We start from the raw sequence: 19,832 nt of genomic DNA, 5'->3' as shown, positions 1-19,832 counted from the left end.
ATGATTATTAATGTTATTATTATAATGATTATTATTGTTATTATTATAATTACTATTTGTATTTTTAGGATTATTATTATAATTGTTGTTATTATTATGATTATTATTGTTGTTATTATTATGATTAGGATTATTAATGTTATTATTATGATTATTAATGTTATTATTATAATGATTATTATTGTTATTATTATAATTACTATTTGTATTTTTAGGATTACTATTATTGTTATTATTATGATTATTATTGTTGATATTTTGATTATTATTGTTATTATGATTATTATTGTTGTTATTATTATGATTATTAATGTTGTTATTATTATGATTATTAATGTTATTATCATTATGATTATTATTATTATTGTTATTATTATGATTATTATTGTTGTTATGATTATTAACATTATTATGATTATTATTGTTATTATTATAATTACTATTTGTATTTTTATGGTTATTATTATTATTATTGTGGTTATTATTATGATTATTGTTGTTGTTATGATTATTAATGTTATTATTATTATTATTATTAATGTTATTATTATTATGATTATTATTGTTATTATTATAATTACTATTTGTATTTTTATGATTATTATTATAATTGTTGTTATTATTATGATTATTATTGTTGTTATTATTATGATATTATGATTATTAATGTTATTATTTTTATGATTATTATTGTTATTATTATAATTACTATTTGTATTTTTATGATTATTATTATAATTGTTGTTATTATTATGATTATTATTGTTGTTATTATTATGATTAGGATTATTAATGTTATTATTATGATTATTAATGTTATTATTATAATGATTATTATTGTTATTATTATAATTACTATTTGTATTTTTAGGATTACTATTATTGTTATTATTATGATTATTATTGTTGATATTTTGATTATTATTGTTATTATGATTATTATTGTTGTTATTATTATGATTATTAATGTTGTTATTATTATAATTACTATTTGTATTTTTTATTATTAATATTGTTGTTATTATGATTATTAATGTTATTATTATCATGATTACTATTGTTGTTATGATTATTGTTATCATGATTATTATTGTTATTATGATTATTATTGTTATTATGATTATTGTTGTTATTATTATGACTATTGTTATTATTATTATTATGATTACTATTGTTATTATTATTGTTGTTATTATTATGATTATTGTTATTATTATGATTACTATTGTTATTATTATTATTATGATTATTGCTTTTATTATGATTATTATTGTTATTATTATGAATACTATTGTTATTATCCATCCATCCATTTCTACCGCTTATTCCCTTTGGAGCCTATCCCAGCTACAATCGGGCGGAAGGCGGGCTACACCCTGGACAAGTCGCCACCTCATCTATTGTTATTATGATTATTGTTATTATTATGATTTCTATTATTATTGTTATGATTATTATGTTATTATTATGATTACTATTAATATTATTATCATTATTATTGTTATTATGACTACTTTTGTTGTTATTATTATGATTACTATTATTGTTATTATCATTATTATTGTTATTATGACTACTTTTGTTGTTGTTATTATTAGGATTACTACTGTTATTATAACTATGATGTTATTATTATGATTACTATTGTTGTTATTATTATTACTATTGTTGTTATTATTATTACTATTGTTGTTATAATTATGATCGTTATTATTATGATTACTATTATGATCACTATTGTTGTTATTATTATAATTACTATTGTTGTTATTATGATTACTATTGTTGTTATTGTCATGATGACTTATGTTGTGATGATTATTACTCACCACCATTGCCAGCAGGTGTGTGGGGTATCTGCAGAACTTCTAAGTGTGGATGAGATGTTCCTTCATCAAGAAGAGGAGGAAGGAGACATGTTCCTTCACACTCCTCAGGGTCCAAGGAGCTGCTACTTCTCTCCTGGTCTTGTGGGGACACATCAGAGTGTGACACCTTCCTCTCCTGGTCTTGTGGGGACACATCAGAGTGTGACACCTTCCTCTCCTGGTCTTGTGGGGACACATCAGAGTGTGACACCTTCCTCTCCTGGTCTTGTGGGGACACATCAGAGTGTGACACCTTCCTCTCCTGGTCTTGTGGGGACACATCAGAGTGTGACACCTTCCTCTCCTGGTCTTGTGGGGACACATCAGAGTGTGACACCTTCATCTCCTCACATGACGAGCTCTGATCTTCACACACTATCTTCTCAAGGAAGTCACGCACCTGTGAAAAGATGTTTGTTTACTTCTGCAAACTACATTCTCTCAAGTTGCCTTCAAGTTGTGGTTGTTAGATACACTGATCATACACAGCACTTTATGTACCTGCTCTGTCCTATGTTGGCTCTACACAACACTTGACCTTTGTTAGGCTATGTGCTAAGTACTAACTTTTTATGTTGTCTGGATTTAAGACTTCTGCTACTTCCTGTCCTTCTGCATCCTGACAACACAACCACCCAGACATGGTCTTGGTATTGTCAGGGCATTCAACTGTCTGGTTTGTCTGCACATCTAGTCTTAGATTGGTCACATCTAGTCTTAGATTGGTCACATCTAGTCTTAGACTCGAGAAGAATCTAGTCTTAGACTTAGATTGGTTACATCTAAGACTAGATGTGACCAATCTAAGTCTAAGACTAGATGTGACCGATCTGAGTCTAAGACTAGATGTGACCAATCTAAGTCTAAGACTAGATGTGACCAATCTAAGTCCAAGACTAGATGTAACAATCTAAGTCTAAGACAAGATGTGACCAATCTAAGTCTAAGACTAGATGTGACCAATCTAAGTCTAAAACTAGATGTGACCAATCTAAGTCCAAGGCTAGATGTGACCAATCTAAGTCCAAGACTAGATGTAACAATCTAAGTCTAAGACTAGATGTGACCAATCTAAGTCTAAGACTAGATCTGACCAATCTAAGTCTAAGACTAGATGTGACCAATCTAAGTCCAAGACTAGATGTGACCAATCTAAGTCTAAAACTAGATGTGACCAATCTAAGTCCAAGACTAGATCTGACCAATCTAAGTCTAAGACTAGATGTGACCATCTAAGTCTAAGACTAGATGTGACCAATCTAAATCTGAGACTAGATGTGACCAATCTAAGTCTAAGACTAGATGTGACCAATCTAAGTCTAAGACTAGATGTGACCAATCTAAGTCTAAGACTAGATGTGACCAATCTAAGTCCAAGACTAGATGTGACCAATCTAAGTCCAAGACTAGATGTGACCAATCTAAGTCTAAGACTAGATGTGACCAATCTAAGTCTAAGACTAGATGTGACAGATCTAAATCTGAGACTAGATGTGACCAATCTAAGTCTAAGACTAGATGTGACCAATCTAAGTCCAAGACGAGATGTGACCAATCTAAGTCCAGGAGTATGAACAGGGAATACCAAGACCTGGATGAATGAGAACATCCATAGACACTCTGTAAGACTTTCAGGGAGAACAACCCTTAGACCGGGGGCCCATGTTGTTACTAGAACAAGAGCCAAGCAGTGTGGACTATGGAGAAAAGCAACAGAGTTACGTAACAAAGTCCTAGGAGAGGTTAAAGGCTAGTTTGGACTCTGATTCCAATCACTTCTATTGATCATCGACTATATTTGTAAGGCGGTCACTTCCCCGGTCTTACCTTGTGAAGGGTGCTGCTGCACTGTGGCTGTGTCAGGTCCTCCTGGTCCTCCTGGTCCTCCTGGTCCTCCTGGTCCTCCTGGTCCTCTGTGAACCTGATGTGTTGGTTGATGCTGTTGCCACCTTTCTTGGAGCACCATCGCCTCCATCGCTTCTGGCCTGGAACGTCTTTGAAGTCGAACACATTGTCAAACCTGAGACACAAGGAGTGGATTCTAAGTGATGGACTGGGTTAGGGTTAAGACTGTGGATTTGTGGAGTCTAAGTGATAGACTTGGTTATGGTTGGAACCGTGGATTTGTGGATTCTAAGTGATGGACTGAGGTAGGTTTGGAACCGTGGAATTGTGGATTCTAAGTGATGGACTGGGTCAGGGTTGGAACCGTGGAATTGTGGATTCTAAGTGATGGACTGGATTAGGATTGGAACCGTGGAAATGTGGATTCTAAGTGATGGACTGGGTCAGGGTTGGAACCGTGGATTTGTGGAGTGAAAGTGATGGACTGGGTCAGGGTTGGAACCGTGGATTTGTGGAGTGAAAGTGATGGACTGGATTAGGGTTGGAACCGTGGAAATGTGGATTCTAAGTGATGGACTGGGTCAGGGTTGGAACCGTGGATTTGTGGATTCTAAGTGATGGACTGGGTCAGGGTTGGAACCGTAGAATTGTGGATTCTAAGTGATGGACTGGGTTAGAGTAGGATCCGTGGATTTGTGGATTCTAAGTGATGGCCTGGGTTAGGGTTGGAACTATGGAATTGTGGATTCTAAGTGATGGACTGGGTCAGGGTTGGAACCGTGGATTTGTGGATTCTAAGTGATGGACTGATATGAACCAGACTGATCAGACTCACATAGATTGTGGATTGTGTTTGAGTCCAAGTCTCTTCCAGGCTTCATCACGTGACAGATGAGGCGTCTCCTCAGCATCAAGTTCATGACTGCAACACAGGAGGAGATTATACATTCATGATGTGTGTATGTGCTGGATAAGATGATGTGTGTATGTGGTGTATGATAAGATGATGTGTGTATGTGGTGTATGATAAGATGATGTGTGTATGTGCTGGATAAGATGATGTGTGTATGATAAGGTGATGTGTTGAAGTCACCTGCGTTTGACCTTGGCACGTCCTCTTGAGGGACCTTCATCTCCACCATCATCATCCTCATCATGGTCACCATTGAACATTCTGGAAGTCACTGTTTGGCTGGTGCTGCCAGCAGCTAGTCGGGAGTCTGAAGTACATCAAACATGAAGTTGACTTGGCTGGTGCTGCCAGCAGCTAGTCGGGAGTCTGAAGTACATCAAACGTGAAGTTGACTTGGCTGGTGCTGCCAGCAGCTAGTCGGGAGTCTGAAGTACATCAAACATGAAGTTGACTTGGCTGGTGCTGCCAGCAGCTAGTCGGGAGTCTGAAGTACATCAAACGTGAAGTGGACTGGCAGACCTTAGTCAGCCACATGACAATAAAACCATTCCGTTTGATTCCTGGTTGAGGATTGGATTGAAAGCCATTGTGGCAAAGCATTATTTGGTAAATAACTACAATGAAACTATTTTCTTTGGCTTTGACATAGATTTTAGGACCAGGTACAGACCCATTACAGACCCAATCACGAGGGGTGCAACGGTTTTGTACATACCACGGTATTTGGGTTTCCGTGGTAATATCGTATCGTGATCTTAATACCATGGTAATCCCGTACCATGACCGTAATACCGTGGTAATATCATACCGTGACCGTAATACCATGGTACCGTAATATCGTACTGTTGGCCTTAATACTGTGGTAATACTGTACCGTGCCCTTAATACCGTGGTAATATCATACCATGACCTTAATACCGTGGTAATATCGTACCCTGGCCTTAATACCGTGGTAATATCGTACCCTGGCCTTAATACCGTGGTAATATCGTATTGTGGGCCTTAATACCGTGGTAATATTGTGGGCCTTAACACCGTGGTAATATCGTACTGTGGGCCTTAATACCGTGGTAATATCATACAGTGTACTTAATACCATGGTAATATCATACCATGGTCTTAATACCGTGGCCTTAATACCGTGGTAATATCGTACTGTGGCCTTAATACCGTGGTAATATCATACCATGGTCTTCATACCGTGGCCTTAATACCGTGGTAAAATCATACCGGGGCCTTAATACCGTGGTAAAATCATACCGGGGCCTTAATACCGTGGTAATATCATACCATGGCCTTAATACCGTGGTAATATCGTACTGTGGCCTTAATACCGTGGTAATATCATACCATGGTCTTAATACCGTGGTGATATCATACTGTGGCCTTAATACCGTGGTAATATCATACCCTGACCTTAATACCGTGGTAATATTGTACCGTGGCCTTAATACCGTGGTAATATCATACTGTGTACTTAATACCGTGGTAATATCATACTGTGTACTTAATACCGTGGTAATATCATACTGTGGTAATATCGTACCGTGGCCTTAATACCGTGGTAATATCATACTGTGGCCTTAATACCGTGGTAATATCATACCCTGACCTTAATACCGTGGTAATATTGTACTGGGGCATTAATACCGTAGTAATATTGTACCGTAGCCTTAATACCGTGGTAATATCATACCGTGGCCTTAATACCGTGGTAATATCATACCGGGGCCTTAATACCGTGGTAATATCGTACTGTGGCCTTAATACCGTGGTAATATCATACCATGGTCTTAATACCGTGGTAATATCATACCCTGACCTCAATACCGTGGTAATATCATACCGTGGTAATATGATACTGTGGTAATATCATACCGTGGCCTTAATACCGTGGTAATATCATACTGTGTACTTAATACCGTGGTAATATCATACTGTGGTAATATCGTACCGTGGCTTTAATTCCGTGGTAATATCATACTGTGGCCTTAATACCGTGGTAATATCATACCCTGACCTTAATACCGTGGTAATATTGTACCGTGGCCTTAATACCGTGGTAATATCATACCATGGCCTTAATACCGTGGTAATATCATACTGTGTACTTAATACCGTGGTAATATCATACTGTGGTAATATCGTACCGTGGCCTTAATACCGTGGTAATATCATACTGTGGCCTTAGTACCGTTGTAATATCATACGCTGACCTTAATACCGTGGTAATATTGTACCGTGGTCTTAATACCGTGGTAATATCATACCGTGGTAATATGATACTGTGGTAATATCATACCGTGGCCTTAATACTGTGGTAATATCATACCGTGGCCTTAATACGGTGGTAATATCATCCACTGGGAGTCATAGATATGGCTCATGGACTACTACTACTGATAATAATGATAATGGTATGTGTAAGTCACTGACCTGTAGGCTGGGTAGCTTCCTGCTGAGAGGAAACATCAGACTTCTTGCCACAGTCTCCTGCATCACAGGGCTGGTCTGGAAGGCCGTGGGTAGCAACTTGAGGCCATGTTGTTTGAGAGTCAGGTGAGCGTAAGGAGCAGTTGTGTTCTAGAAGAAGGTTGAAGTCTTCCTCTGACGCTGCCTCACAGGTCCATCCCTGTGCTGCCCAGTAGGAGTACTGCTCCCAGTACAGGTAGTAGGTGTCTGTGGCGTGCTGGTCCCAGGTGGTCTTGGTGCTGGGATGGTCCCAAGGAGCCACCTGGGAACCTTCTAAAGACCCATGCTTGTCCTGCCAGCTGCTCCACAGCAGACCTTCACCCTGTTGGGCTGCAGCACACATTTTATTGTCCTCTGGGAAATCTCTCTCTCTCTATATATATATTTATATTTATATTTATTTTTTTAAATATTACCTTTTCAATTAAAAAAGTCTATATTTTTTATCATTGTAAATATATTATACAAATTTTTTTTATTTATATACATATATATATAAAAAAAAAAATCAGGTTTTTTTAAATAAAAAAAAAATAAAAAAAATAAACAATATTAAAATACTGTTGTTGTTTTTTTAAATATTAAAATAGGCAGCACGGTGGAAGAGGGGTTAGTGCGTCTGCCTCACAATACGAAGGTCCTGAGCAGTCCTGGGTTCAATCCCGGGCTCAGGCTCTTTCTGTGTGGAGTTTGTATGTTCTCCCCGTGACTGCGTGGGTTCCCTCCGGGTACTCCGGCTTCCTCCCACCTCCAAAGACATGCACCTGGGGATAGGCTCCTCCCACCTCCAAAGACATGCACCTGGGGATAGGCCCCTCCCACCTCCAAAGACATGCACCTGGGGATAGGCCCCTCCCACCTCCAAAGACATGCACCTGGGGATAGGTTGATTGGCAACACTAAAATGGTCCCTAGTGTGTGAATGTTGTCTGTCTATCTGTGTTGGCCCTGCGATGAGGTGGCGACTTGTCCAGGGTGTACCCCGCCTTCCGCCCGATTGTAGCTGAGATAGGCTCCAGCGCCCCCCGCGACCTAAAAATATATATTTATTTTATTTTATATGTATATCAATTATATTATATATATTTGTAAACATTATTTTGTATAGTTATTTTCAATTAAAAACTGTTTTTATTTTTTATTATTGTAAATATATATAAATTATAAAAAATTTAAAAAAATCTGTTTTATTTTTTATATATGTGTATATATGTAAAATAGAATCAGATTCAGTTTTTATATATATATATATATATATATATATATATATATATATATATATATATACTGTATGTATATATTTATATATATATACATATAGTATATATATATATATATAGATATAAAAATGTAAACATATATTTATATATGTATATTTACATATATGGAAAAATAATAATTATTTTGTATAGTTATTATTTTCAATTAAAAAACTGTTTTTATTTTTTATTATTGTAAATATATATAAATTATAAAAAAAAAAAAAAAAATATCTGTTTTATTTTTTATATATATGTGTATATATGTAAAATAGAATCAGATTCAGTTTTTATATATATATACATATACTGTATGTATATAAATACATTATATATATATATATAAAAATGTAAACATATATGTATATATGTATATTTATATATATATGGAAAAATAATAATTAGGAAAAATAATGTAAAAAATATATATACATATATTTTAAAAATATTATTAATTTCCAAAAATCTGATTTTATTTTATATATATATATATATATATAAAATAAAAATATTTTAAAAACATGTAAATATATATTAAAATGTTACTAATTTTAAAAAATCTGATTTTATTTTATATATATATAAAATCTGTTTTTTTAATTAATAACATTTTAAAATATATGTTGTTGTTTTTTTAAGTATTATTTTATTAATTTAAAAAAAATCAGATTTTATTTTATATATATATATATATACATATAAATAAAATCAGATTTTTTTCAAATTAATAACATTTTAAAAATATTGCTATTTTTTTTTAATATTATTTTTCGTAATATTTATTATTTTTCAATATATATAAATATATATATAAATATATGTTTAAATTCAAACTGAAAAAAAAAAAGTTTTTACCACACACACAAATATATATGATATAATAAAACTTTTTATTGGACAAAGTATTAATATATATAAAAAAATAATATTTCAAAAAATATCTATTTTTATACATCATTTTAATACTATTAATAGTTTGTTACATAGTTGTGTGTTTTTGTGCTATATTTTACCCCAGTAGGCCTGCCAGCCTTCATGGTGGTCCCCCAGGCTCTCCGTCTCCAGTTCTTCCTCCAAACCGTTCCGGTCGTCTGTGCAAGCAATCAAATCACTTTCTTATTCACTCAGTCTAACTCCTGCTTCATGTTCACATACACTGCAAAATGCTGCTGTTTATGTGGATATTTAGAACAGCAACTTACTTGACTTACCACCATGGAGGCGAGGATCGCTTAGTTGTGAAACACAGCTAGAAAGTGTGATCATACTTACACGACTATAAGGGGGGGTGGAACCCCAACCTTTAGTGTATTTTTGTTTTTAAACTGTCAAAAAATAATAATGAACCAAAATCAATGTTGTTATGAATTATGATCTATTCAAAGCTCCAAATATTTCACATCAAATTTTCCACTTTGACATATTTTTTGGGGGAAATATTGCATATTTTGTGTGTTTGCATTATTAAAACATAGTTTTGTTTGACAGCAAGGGCATAAAACAAATCATAATAATGCAACAAAAACAGATAGACCTGAAGTTGATGTAGAGCAGCGTTTCTCAAAGTGGTGGGGAATAGAGACATGACAGGTGGGGAGCGAGGAACGGGAGGAAATTTCACTTTACATTTTTTTATTTATTATTATATTCTTAGATTATTTTTTTTACTATGCTTTCATTGTCTATACACACTGTAAATCACTTTGTGATTCTGTCTGTGAAATCCGCTATATAAATAAATGGAAATTACCGGTACTTATTTTTACTGTAGGCTTTATATTTCTCGGTACGAGCGAAAGTTTGACAGACATAGCAACAGTAACTAATGGGGGCGGGGCTAAGCGGAACAAACTTTCGAGCGGATGGGTAGCAGGCTAATGTGTGGACCACAATTACACAAATATATACATTTGTGACTCGCACCTCAAAGGTCGTCGAGCCAGAGCCAGCGCCTGCAGAGAAACAAAAATGTGACGGGCACACACTGTGTCATTCACCGGGAAGCACTCGCGTCAAGGCAGCTCAGCCCCGAACTCAATGAGGTTTTAACAGATGTGAGCGCGGTAAATTTGATCAAAACACGACCACTGAAAGTGCGACTGTTCTCTGCACTGTGTGAGGAAATGGGAGCTGATCATACAGCCGTGCTGTTTCACAGTGAAGCAAGGTGGCTCTCCCGGGGGAAAGTGCTGTCACTTGCCCTGTCTTGCCAAATGCATAGCTCCTCCTTTTTTTTTTGCAAAGATTGCAAAGTGGCACTTTTATTGTATTTATTATTGAACTTGATGCAAGTTATTTGATTTATTATTGAACTTGATGCAAGTTATAACACTTTTTTATTTATTTATTATTGAACTTGATGGAAGTTATAACACTTTTGTTTTATTTATTATTGAACTTGGTGCAAGTTATAACACTTTTTTTGATTTATTATTGAACTTGATGCAAGTTATAACACTTTTTTTTGATTTATTATTGAACTTGATGCAAGTAATACTTTTTTTTGATTTATTATTGAATTTGATGCAAGTTATAACACCTTTTTTGATTTATTATTGAACTTTATGCAAGTTATTTGATTTATTATTGAACTTGATGCAAGTTAACACTTTTTTTGATTTATTATTGAACTTGATGGAAGTTATAACACTTTTATTTGATTTATTATTGAACTTGATGCAAGTTATAACACTTTTTTGATTTATTATTGAACTTGATGCAAGTTACAACACTTTTTTTGATTTATTATTGAACTTTATGCAAGTTATAACACTTTTTTTGATTTATTATTGAACTTGATGCAAGTTATAACACTTTTTTTGATTTATTATTGAACTTGATGCAAGTTATAACACTTTTTTTGATTTATTATTGAACTTGATGCAAGTTATAACACTTTTATTTTATTTATTATTGAACTTGATGGAAGTTATTTTATTTATTATTGAACTTGATGGAAGTTATTTTATTTATTATTGAACTTGATGCAAGTTGTACCACAGCTGCACAGTTATTTTATTTATCATTGAACTTGGTGTTATTTTATGTTATTGAGTTTGAATGTATACAACTTGATGTTCAATAAATTTGAAAATGTTAAAGCTTGGCATTAGCGCTCTGTTGGGGCGATGGGGGCAGGTGGGGCTTGAAAACTTCCCCTTGTCCAAAGTGGGGGATGACAAAAAAAGTTTGAGAACCACTGATGTAGAGATTGAAAAAAAAACATAGAAAAAAAAAAAAAAAAAAGACTTATTTTTCAACACTTTTATGAGTGGGACCCTTTCGGATCCCTAGGAATTTGAGTGTCTTTTTTTAATTTTAACAAAATCAATGTTATTAATTATTGACATATAAAAGGCTCCAATTACTTCACATTAAATATTCCCCATTTTGGGGGGGAAATATTGCATATTTTGTGTGTTTGCCATTTCAACACCAACATTTTATTTGACAAAAAGGGCATAACACCAACAAAAAAACATGGAAAAATAATAATAACTCCTAATTGACAGATAGATCTGAAGGTGATCTTGAGATTTATGGGTTGAGAGTAAGGCTGAAACGACGCGTCGACGTAGTCGACGTCATCGGTTACGTAAATACGTCGACGCCGTTTTTGTGCGTCGGCGCGTCGCATATTTACGTCACACTACTGTCATGGCGGAGCGCAAAGCAGACGATGCGAGCGAGGGGAAAAAAGCACGCCAAAAGTCGTCAAAAGTGTCGGAGTATTTCAATAAACGGCCTAATAATGTTGTTGTATGCACACTGTGTCGAGCGGAAATGGCCTATCATAGCAGCACAACGGCTATGAACGAACATTTGAAAAGAAAACCCCCGACAGCGTTCTTGACATCACCATCAACTAGTCAATCGTCCGCGTGCGTATACGTTGTCATTATTACACAAAAACATGAATGTGTCATTTGTATCTGCGTTGTAAATTCATAAACTAAAGCACCGTTTGCTCTGAGAGGCGCGTTTGGCGTGCCTGTTCAGTGTTTACAAAGACGCGCTCCTCTTTAACGCTGTGGAGAGGCGGCGGCGGCGAGCGAGCGGCGAGGCGGGGCGCGCCGGGAGCGACGCCGCAAGAGACAGGGGACGACGAGCGAGCGAGGAAGAGGAGCTGAAAAGCGAGGAAAGAAAGAGAAAAGAGTTGGAAGAGAAAAGACTTTGTGTAAAATTAAAAGATTGTAAACCTGGCAAAGCCGTCTGGCGTTCAGTCTGTCGGTCCTGAAAGAACCCCACGGCACAAGACGTGTCACAAACGCTAACGTTAATTAGTTACCTTTTACAACATTAACAGTTACATATACTATGTACAAACCAACAATTAACTTTCACTTTAATCATACTATCATTGTTGTGTTATTAAGCAAAATAAGCAATACTTTTACTTTTGTTGAAATGTTTACACTGTACACTTTTTTGTATTGGATGTTTAGCTTTATTTTTGCACATTTTAGCAAATAAGCAATACTTTTACTTTTGTTGAAATGTTTACACTTGTTACAGAATATTTCCGTTTTGCACTTTTTTGTATTGGATGTTTATCTTTATTTTTGCACATTTTAAAGCAAAATAAGCAATACTTTTACTTTTTAAATGCTTATACTATTCCAGAATATTAAGATTTGCACTGGATGTTTACTTTTATATTTGCACATTAAAAAGCAAATAAGCTACTTTTAATTTTGTTAAATGTTAAAAGTTTTAAATGTTTACATTGTTACAGAATATTTTGTCATGTTGTTGTCAATGTTGACTGAGTGGCCATACTTTTTTTTTTGTAAATAAAAGCCATGCCTTTTGAAAAAACTGGCCTACATTTATTTTTTCCTCTTCATTTTAAATAAAAAAAAAAAATCGGTAAAAGGAAAAATAATCTATAGATTAATCGAAAAAAATTATCTATAGATTAACCGATTAATCGAAAAAAAAAATCTATAGATTAATCGATAGAAAAATAATCGTTAGCTGCAGCCCTAGTTAAGAGTAAACAAATAATACTTTGATGAGTGGGACCCTTTTGGGTCCCCAAGACCTTTAATGTAATCTTTTTTTTTTTTTTAAACTATCACAGTTAAAAGGATAATAGTGAATTAAAATCAATGTAATGAAATATTGTTCTGACCTTGGTTGGTGGTGTCTTCCTGCTGGTCTTGGAGAGGCTTAGTCGGGTATGGAGCTGACTTTTTCTTGCAGCCTTTCTCCTGTCACAGCAACACAACTTGTACTAACTAACTAGTCATGTCAGGGACATGTAATACTGCTGGTCTTGTACTAACTAGTCATGTCAGGAACATGTAATACTGCTGGTTAGTGATGGGTCCGGCAACACCGATGCATCGGCGCATGCGTGGAGCTCATAGAGCGAAACCCTGTGTCGGTGCGCGTACCGCTTTTAGAAAGTCACGTGACCGATCATGAGCTGTTTTGGTCACGTGACCGATACGCCAACTGTGTCGCCTCCTCTGTGCCCTGTGAGCGGCTCTTTTCTACAGCCGGAGAAATAATAACTAAGAAGAGCAATCGTCTAAAATGTAATACGTCGGAAAAACTTTTTTTTTATAAAAATGTGTAAAAAAATAAAATTAAAATATTTTAAAGACTTGGTCTTCCCTTGGAATAAGCGGTAGAAAATGGATGGATGGATGGGTCTTCACTTGTTTAAATAAATTCATTTATTTTCTACTTTGCTTCTTATTACTTTTAGAAATACAATTTTAGAGATTAAAGCTGCAAGCAGCGTTGTTCGGGCCCGCGTATTTGGCAGGTGCTAGTCCTAAGTGTCCCAATACTTTTGTCTACTTTTAGTCTGAAGTGTCCCAAGACTTTTGTCTAGTGTACCTACCTTGTCTGCATTGTGTGGGCACGTTGGTGCTTCCTGCTTTTAAGCAGCCATCTTAAAAAAACAGCAGTGCAGCAGCATCAGCGCAGCGGGTCTTTGAAGGGTCATAAAATCAAAACCCGAGCAGGTATTAAAAAACTGTTCTGTTATTTTATACACAAGGGTTTAATCTCTCACCTGTGTTAGTTTGAAGGCGAAACGACAAACGCGCTCAGAGGAGATAGATTTTGAAGAAAGGTGACCGGTTTTTACAAAAATGTTGTTTTGAAGGGGGAATAACAAACTTCCTGTTGATTTTAGCTGGGGGTTGTCAATTTATGAAATGTAGGTCTAAGTGAGACCTACATAGAGGTTTTTGTTTCATGTCTCTCCGACCTTCCCAGTGGGAGTTACAGGCAGTTTTGTCATTTTTGTCTTCCGAGGAGCAGTTTTTTGTGCGTTTTATAAAAAAAATTGCTGTAGAGCACAATTTTTAGATTTGGGGTTAGGTTTTTTCATTAGATCACAGTTTTAGCCAGTCCTGATGTGTGTGTTCAGTTCGGTGAGTTTTGAAGCATGTTAAGGGGGTCAAATTACAGCAGAAAGAGGCAAAAGTGACTGTTTTTAGTACTTTTTTGTCTTGAAGGGGGAATTGCCAACTTCCTTTAGATTTTAGCCCGAGGATATACAATTATGAAATGTAGTAAGGACTCCCTGTGGGAGTCCTTATGCAATGGGACATTGCGGGCCCTAAAAAAATACAACCTTAAAAATGATTTTAGGATTTTTAAACAAATATACCTTTTTACCTTTTAAATGTCTTCCTCTTCTTTCCTGACAATTTAAATCAATGTTCAAGTAAATTTATTTATTTTTTTATTGTAAAGAATAATAAATATTTTAGCTTCTGTTTTTTTCGACGAAGAATATTTGTGAAATATTTCTTCAAACTTACTATGATTAAAATTCAAAAAAATTATTCTGGCAAATCTAGAAAATCTGTAGAATCAAATTTAAATCTTATTTCAAAGTATTTTGAATTTCTTTTAAAATGTTTGTTCTGGAAAATCTAGAAGAAATACTTATTTGTCTTTGTTAGAAATATATATTTGTTAAATATTCTAACAAAGTGCAGATTGGATTTTAACCGATTTAAAACATGTCATCAAAATTCTAAAATGTATCTTAATCAGGAAAAATGACTAATGTTCCATAAATTCTTTTTTTTATTTTTTCAAAAAGATTCAAATAAGCTCATTTTTCTCTTCTTTTTGTCGGTTGAATTTTGAATTATAAAGAGTCGAAATTGAAGATAAACTATGTTTCAAAATTTTATTTAAATTTTTTTCATGTTTTCTCCTCTTTTAAACCGTTCAATTAAGTGTTTTTTTTTCATCATTTATCCTCTACAAAAAACCTTCCTTAAAGGAAAAAAAAAATGTACGACGGAATGACAGACAGAAATACCCATTTTTTTATATACCGTATTTTCCGCACCATAAGGCGCCCTGGGTTATAAGCCGCGCCTTCAATGAACGGCATATTTCAAAACTTTGTCCACCTATAAGCCGCCCCGTGTTATAAGCCGCATCTAACTGCGCTAAAGGAATGTCAAAAAAACAGTCAGATAGGTCAGTCAAACTTTAATAATATATTAAAAACCAGCGTGATGTGGGCGTGCATGGAGTCGTATATCAACATGGACGGAGCTGCGTGAAAAAAGCCACCCGGCCTCTTCGCGTAAACTTCCCTTAACCACTCGCTCATCTTTTCTTCATCCATCCATCCCTTCGAGTTAGCTTTTATGATGACGCCGGCTGGAAAGGTCTCTTTTGGCAAGGTCTTCCTTTTGAATATCACCATGGGTGGAAGTTTCTGGCCATTAGCATGGCAAGCTAGAACCACAGTGAAGGATGACTTCTCATTCCCTGTGGTGCGAATATTCACCGTACGTGCTCCCGTTGTATCCACAGTGCGGTTCACAGGAATATCAAAAGTCAGTGGAACCTCGTCCATGTTGATAATGTTCTCTGGCCGGATCTTTTTTTCAGCTATCTTGTTTTTACAATATGCACGGAAAGTAGCCAGCTTTTCTTGAAAGTCTTTAGGCAGTTGCTGTGAAATAGTAGTCCGTGTGCGGATGGAGAGATTGCGTCTTTTCATGAACCGGAAACCTGTCGCTTAGTAGGAGCCATTTTGTGGTCTTTACAGATGTAAACACACAAAGGAAATGAAACGTAATATCCGCGCGCTTCTTCTTCTTCTTCTACGCGGGCGGGTGGTTGCTTACAGTAGAAGAAGAAGCGCTTCCTGTTCTATGGGGGCGGGTGCTTACCTTGGCGGTTGCTTGCATAGAAGAAGAAGCACTTCCTCTTCTACGGGGAAAAAAGATGGCGGCTGTTTACCGTAGTTGCGAGACCGAAACTTTATGAAAATGAATCTTAATATTAATCCATATATAAAGCGCACCGGGTTGTAAGCCGCACTGTCAGCTTTTGAGTAAATCTGTGGTTTTTAGGTGCGGCTAATAGTGCGGAAAATACGGTATATAAATGTATTTATTTAGGTATTCTTGTTTAAATCACACTTACGTGTAACTTACAAATGACAATATATTTATTTATTTAAGTGTGTATCAAACTGGTAGCCCTTCGCATTAATCAGTACCCAAGAAGTAGTTTTTGGTTTCAAAAAGGTTGGTGACCCCTGTACTAGGGCATCAAATCAGTGTCAGTTGAGTCGGTCCATAGGTTGCCTGTAGGGATTTTTAATGTCCAGCAGATGTCAGTATTTAGTGACACAGTATCAATACAGTTTTGCAATGTGTCGAAACGCTTCATGACGCCTCATCAACCCGTCACTAACTAGTCATGTCAGGAAGACAGAAATACCTCTTTGTGTCGTCTGGAAGAGCTGGCAAAGGCAAGAGGAAGACCCATGCTAGACATCAGCTGAGCCTCTTCATCTAATTCTTCTTCTTCTTCATCTTCTTCTTCTTCTTCATCTTCTTGGTGGTGGCCTTCTGTGGATAAAGTCATGATGTAAACACTCACATGGAATTAGTACCGGTACTTACAAACAAGGCTTCAGTAATGTCCAGTAAGGCTGAAACGACGCGTCGACGTAGTCGACGTCATCGACGTCATCGGTTACGTAAATACGTCGACGCCGTTTTTGTGCGTCGGCGCGTCGCATATTTACGTCACACTACTGTCATGGCGGAGCGCAAAGCAGACGATGCGAGCGAGGGGAAAAAAGCACGCCAAAAGTCGTCAAAAGTGTGGGAGTATTTCAATAAACGGCCTAATAATGTTGTTGTATGCACACTGTGTCGAGCGGAAATGGCCTATCATAGCAGCACAACGGCTATGAAGGAACATTTGAAAAGAAAACCCCCGACAGCGTTCTTGCCATCACCATCAACAAGTCATTCGTCCGCGTGCGTATACGTTGTCATCATTACACAAAAACATGAATGTGTCATTTGTATCTGCGTTGTAAATTCATAAACTAAAGCACCGTTTGCTCTGAGAGGCGCGTTTGGCGTGCCTGTTCAGTGTTTACAAAGACGCGCTCCTCTTTAACGCTGTGGAGAGGCGGCGGCGGCGAGCGAGCGGCGAGGCGGGGCGCGCCGGGAGTGACGCCGCAAGAGACAGGGGACGACGAGCGAGCGAGGAAGAGGAGCTGAAAAGCGAGGAAAGAAAGAGAAAAGAGTTGGAAGAGAAAAGACTTTGTGTAAAATGAAAAGATTGTAAACCTGGCAAAGCCGTCTGGCGTTCAGTCTGTCGGTCCTGAAAGAACCCCACGGCACAAGACGTGTCACAAACGCTAACGTTAATTAGTTGTGCAAATACCTTTTACAACATTAACAGTTACATATACTATGTACAAACCAACAATTAACTTTCACTTTAATCATACTATCATTGTTGTGTTATTAAGCAAAATAAGCAATACTTTTACTTTTGTTGAAATGTTTACACTGTACACTTTTTTGTATTGGATGTTTAGCTTTATTTTTGCACATTTTAGCAAATAAGCAATACTTTTACTTTTGTTGAAATGTTTACACTTGTTACAGAATATTTCCGTTTTGCACTTTTTTGAATTGGATGTTTATCTTTATTTTTGCACATTTTAAAGCAAAATAAGCAATACTTTTACTTTTAAAATGCTTATACTATTCCAGAATATTAAGATTTGCACTGGATGTTTACTTTTATATTTGCACATTAAAAAGCAAATAAGCTACTTTTAATTTTGTTAAATGTTAAAAGTTTTAAATGTTTACATTGTTACAGAATATTTTGTCATGTTGTTGTCAATGTTGACTGAGTGGCCATACTTTTTTTTTTGTAAATAAAAGCCATGCCTTTTGAAAAAACTGGCCTACATTTATTTTTTCCTCTTCATTTTAAATAAAAAAAAATAATCGGTAAAAGGAAAAATAATCTATAGATTAATCGAAAAAATAATCTATAGATTAACCGATTAATCGAAAAATAATCTATAGATTAATCGATAGAAAAATAATCGTTAGCTGCAGCCCTAATGTCCAGTCTTTCTTACTTGCAAAAAGCTCTAAAAAAACGCATTCATTGTCATTACAGGGTATTGTGTGTAGAATTTTGAGGACAAAAATGAATTTATTCCAGTTTTCCTGGAAATTCAAACACAACATTGAAACTATTCTTACATTCTTCCTACATTCTGTCAGCATTTGTGTGTTATCAGAGTCGACATTACACATTTTTTTTTTCTTTTTGGCTCTTTTATTCCACTTTTTAACGTTTTGTGTTTGTCAGAATGTTTTGGGCACCCTTAGTGTCACGTGACCATCACAACAACATCCGGGTACTGAGCGGAAGTGCGCCAAAGTCGCCAAAAGCGGGATGGAATATTTCATAAAAGTTGCTCATAAGCAACAAAGTAAAGTGTGATTGATAAATGCTGGAATAGCAAAAAATAAAAAAAAAAGAATATCTGAATTTACCTTGAAAAGCAGTTTCCGGTTGGTCAAATGAAAAGAGTCTTTTGTCCGAACGATACAGTTCTCTGTCCCTGGAAGGAAGAACACATTTAACAGCGATATCTGCTCCTAAATGTACAATAGTTTGATAAAAAAGATGATTATTAGGTATACTTACTGCACAAAGACTCTGGAGCAGCAGCAGTGGATTCCTGCTTCTGATGAATGTTTTTTACTGAATAAAATGTCTGCCACGACAGTCACACGACTCTTGTCCAGCATCATTGTGCCTCAATGTACAAATAATAACACAAATCTTTACTTATTCATCTCAATGAAAAGTCAATAAGTCGTAGTTTGTACGTACTGTGTCGAATTAGTTCAACATCGCGACCGCATGCGCAGACCTCACTTCCGCATTGCGAGCGGAACACGGAGGTTTCCAGAAATGGATTTTCACAATAAAAACATTTATTATTATTATTATTATTTTAAATTGTTTTATTTAAATCCCTTGTTTGAATGATGCTCGGCTGTAGCAAATTCTTGTTTAAAAAAAAAAATGTATTCATATGAGATTGATAGCTCTATAAAATAATAAAATGATTTAAATGTTTTTAAAAAGCGTTTTAAGCTAAATGCATTGCGACGTTATGCTTGGTACTTTTAACACACC

General features: G+C 35.5%; 1 protein-coding gene across 1 annotated transcript in view; it reads right to left on the bottom strand.

The window, feature by feature from the left end:
• Positions 1–19,558, bottom strand: part of tgs1 (trimethylguanosine synthase 1) — a 35,888-nt gene extending 16,330 nt beyond the window's left edge. The window contains exons 1-11 of the mRNA XM_061928365.2: positions 19,524–19,558; positions 19,335–19,446; positions 19,181–19,248; positions 17,079–17,209; positions 13,492–13,570; positions 9,371–9,448; positions 7,063–7,428; positions 4,807–4,933; positions 4,549–4,635; positions 3,696–3,888; positions 1,830–2,268 (exon numbers count right to left, since the gene is read on the bottom strand). Of these exons, the coding sequence (XP_061784349.1) occupies positions 1,830–2,268; positions 3,696–3,888; positions 4,549–4,635; positions 4,807–4,933; positions 7,063–7,428; positions 9,371–9,448; positions 13,492–13,570; positions 17,079–17,209; positions 19,181–19,248; positions 19,335–19,441 (1,675 nt within the window). The 5' untranslated portion in view covers positions 19,442–19,446; positions 19,524–19,558. The remainder of the gene's footprint in view (positions 1–1,829; positions 2,269–3,695; positions 3,889–4,548; positions 4,636–4,806; positions 4,934–7,062; positions 7,429–9,370; positions 9,449–13,491; positions 13,571–17,078; positions 17,210–19,180; positions 19,249–19,334; positions 19,447–19,523) is intronic.
• Positions 19,559–19,832: the final 274 nt, after the last annotated feature.

This window comes from Nerophis lumbriciformis, linkage group LG33, assembly GCF_033978685.3.
Source record: "Nerophis lumbriciformis linkage group LG33, RoL_Nlum_v2.1, whole genome shotgun sequence".
Classification (NCBI taxonomy): domain Eukaryota; kingdom Metazoa; phylum Chordata; class Actinopteri; order Syngnathiformes; family Syngnathidae; genus Nerophis; species Nerophis lumbriciformis.
Note: the sequence above shows the minus strand (reverse complement) of the source record. Positions and strands in the feature narration are given on the sequence as shown.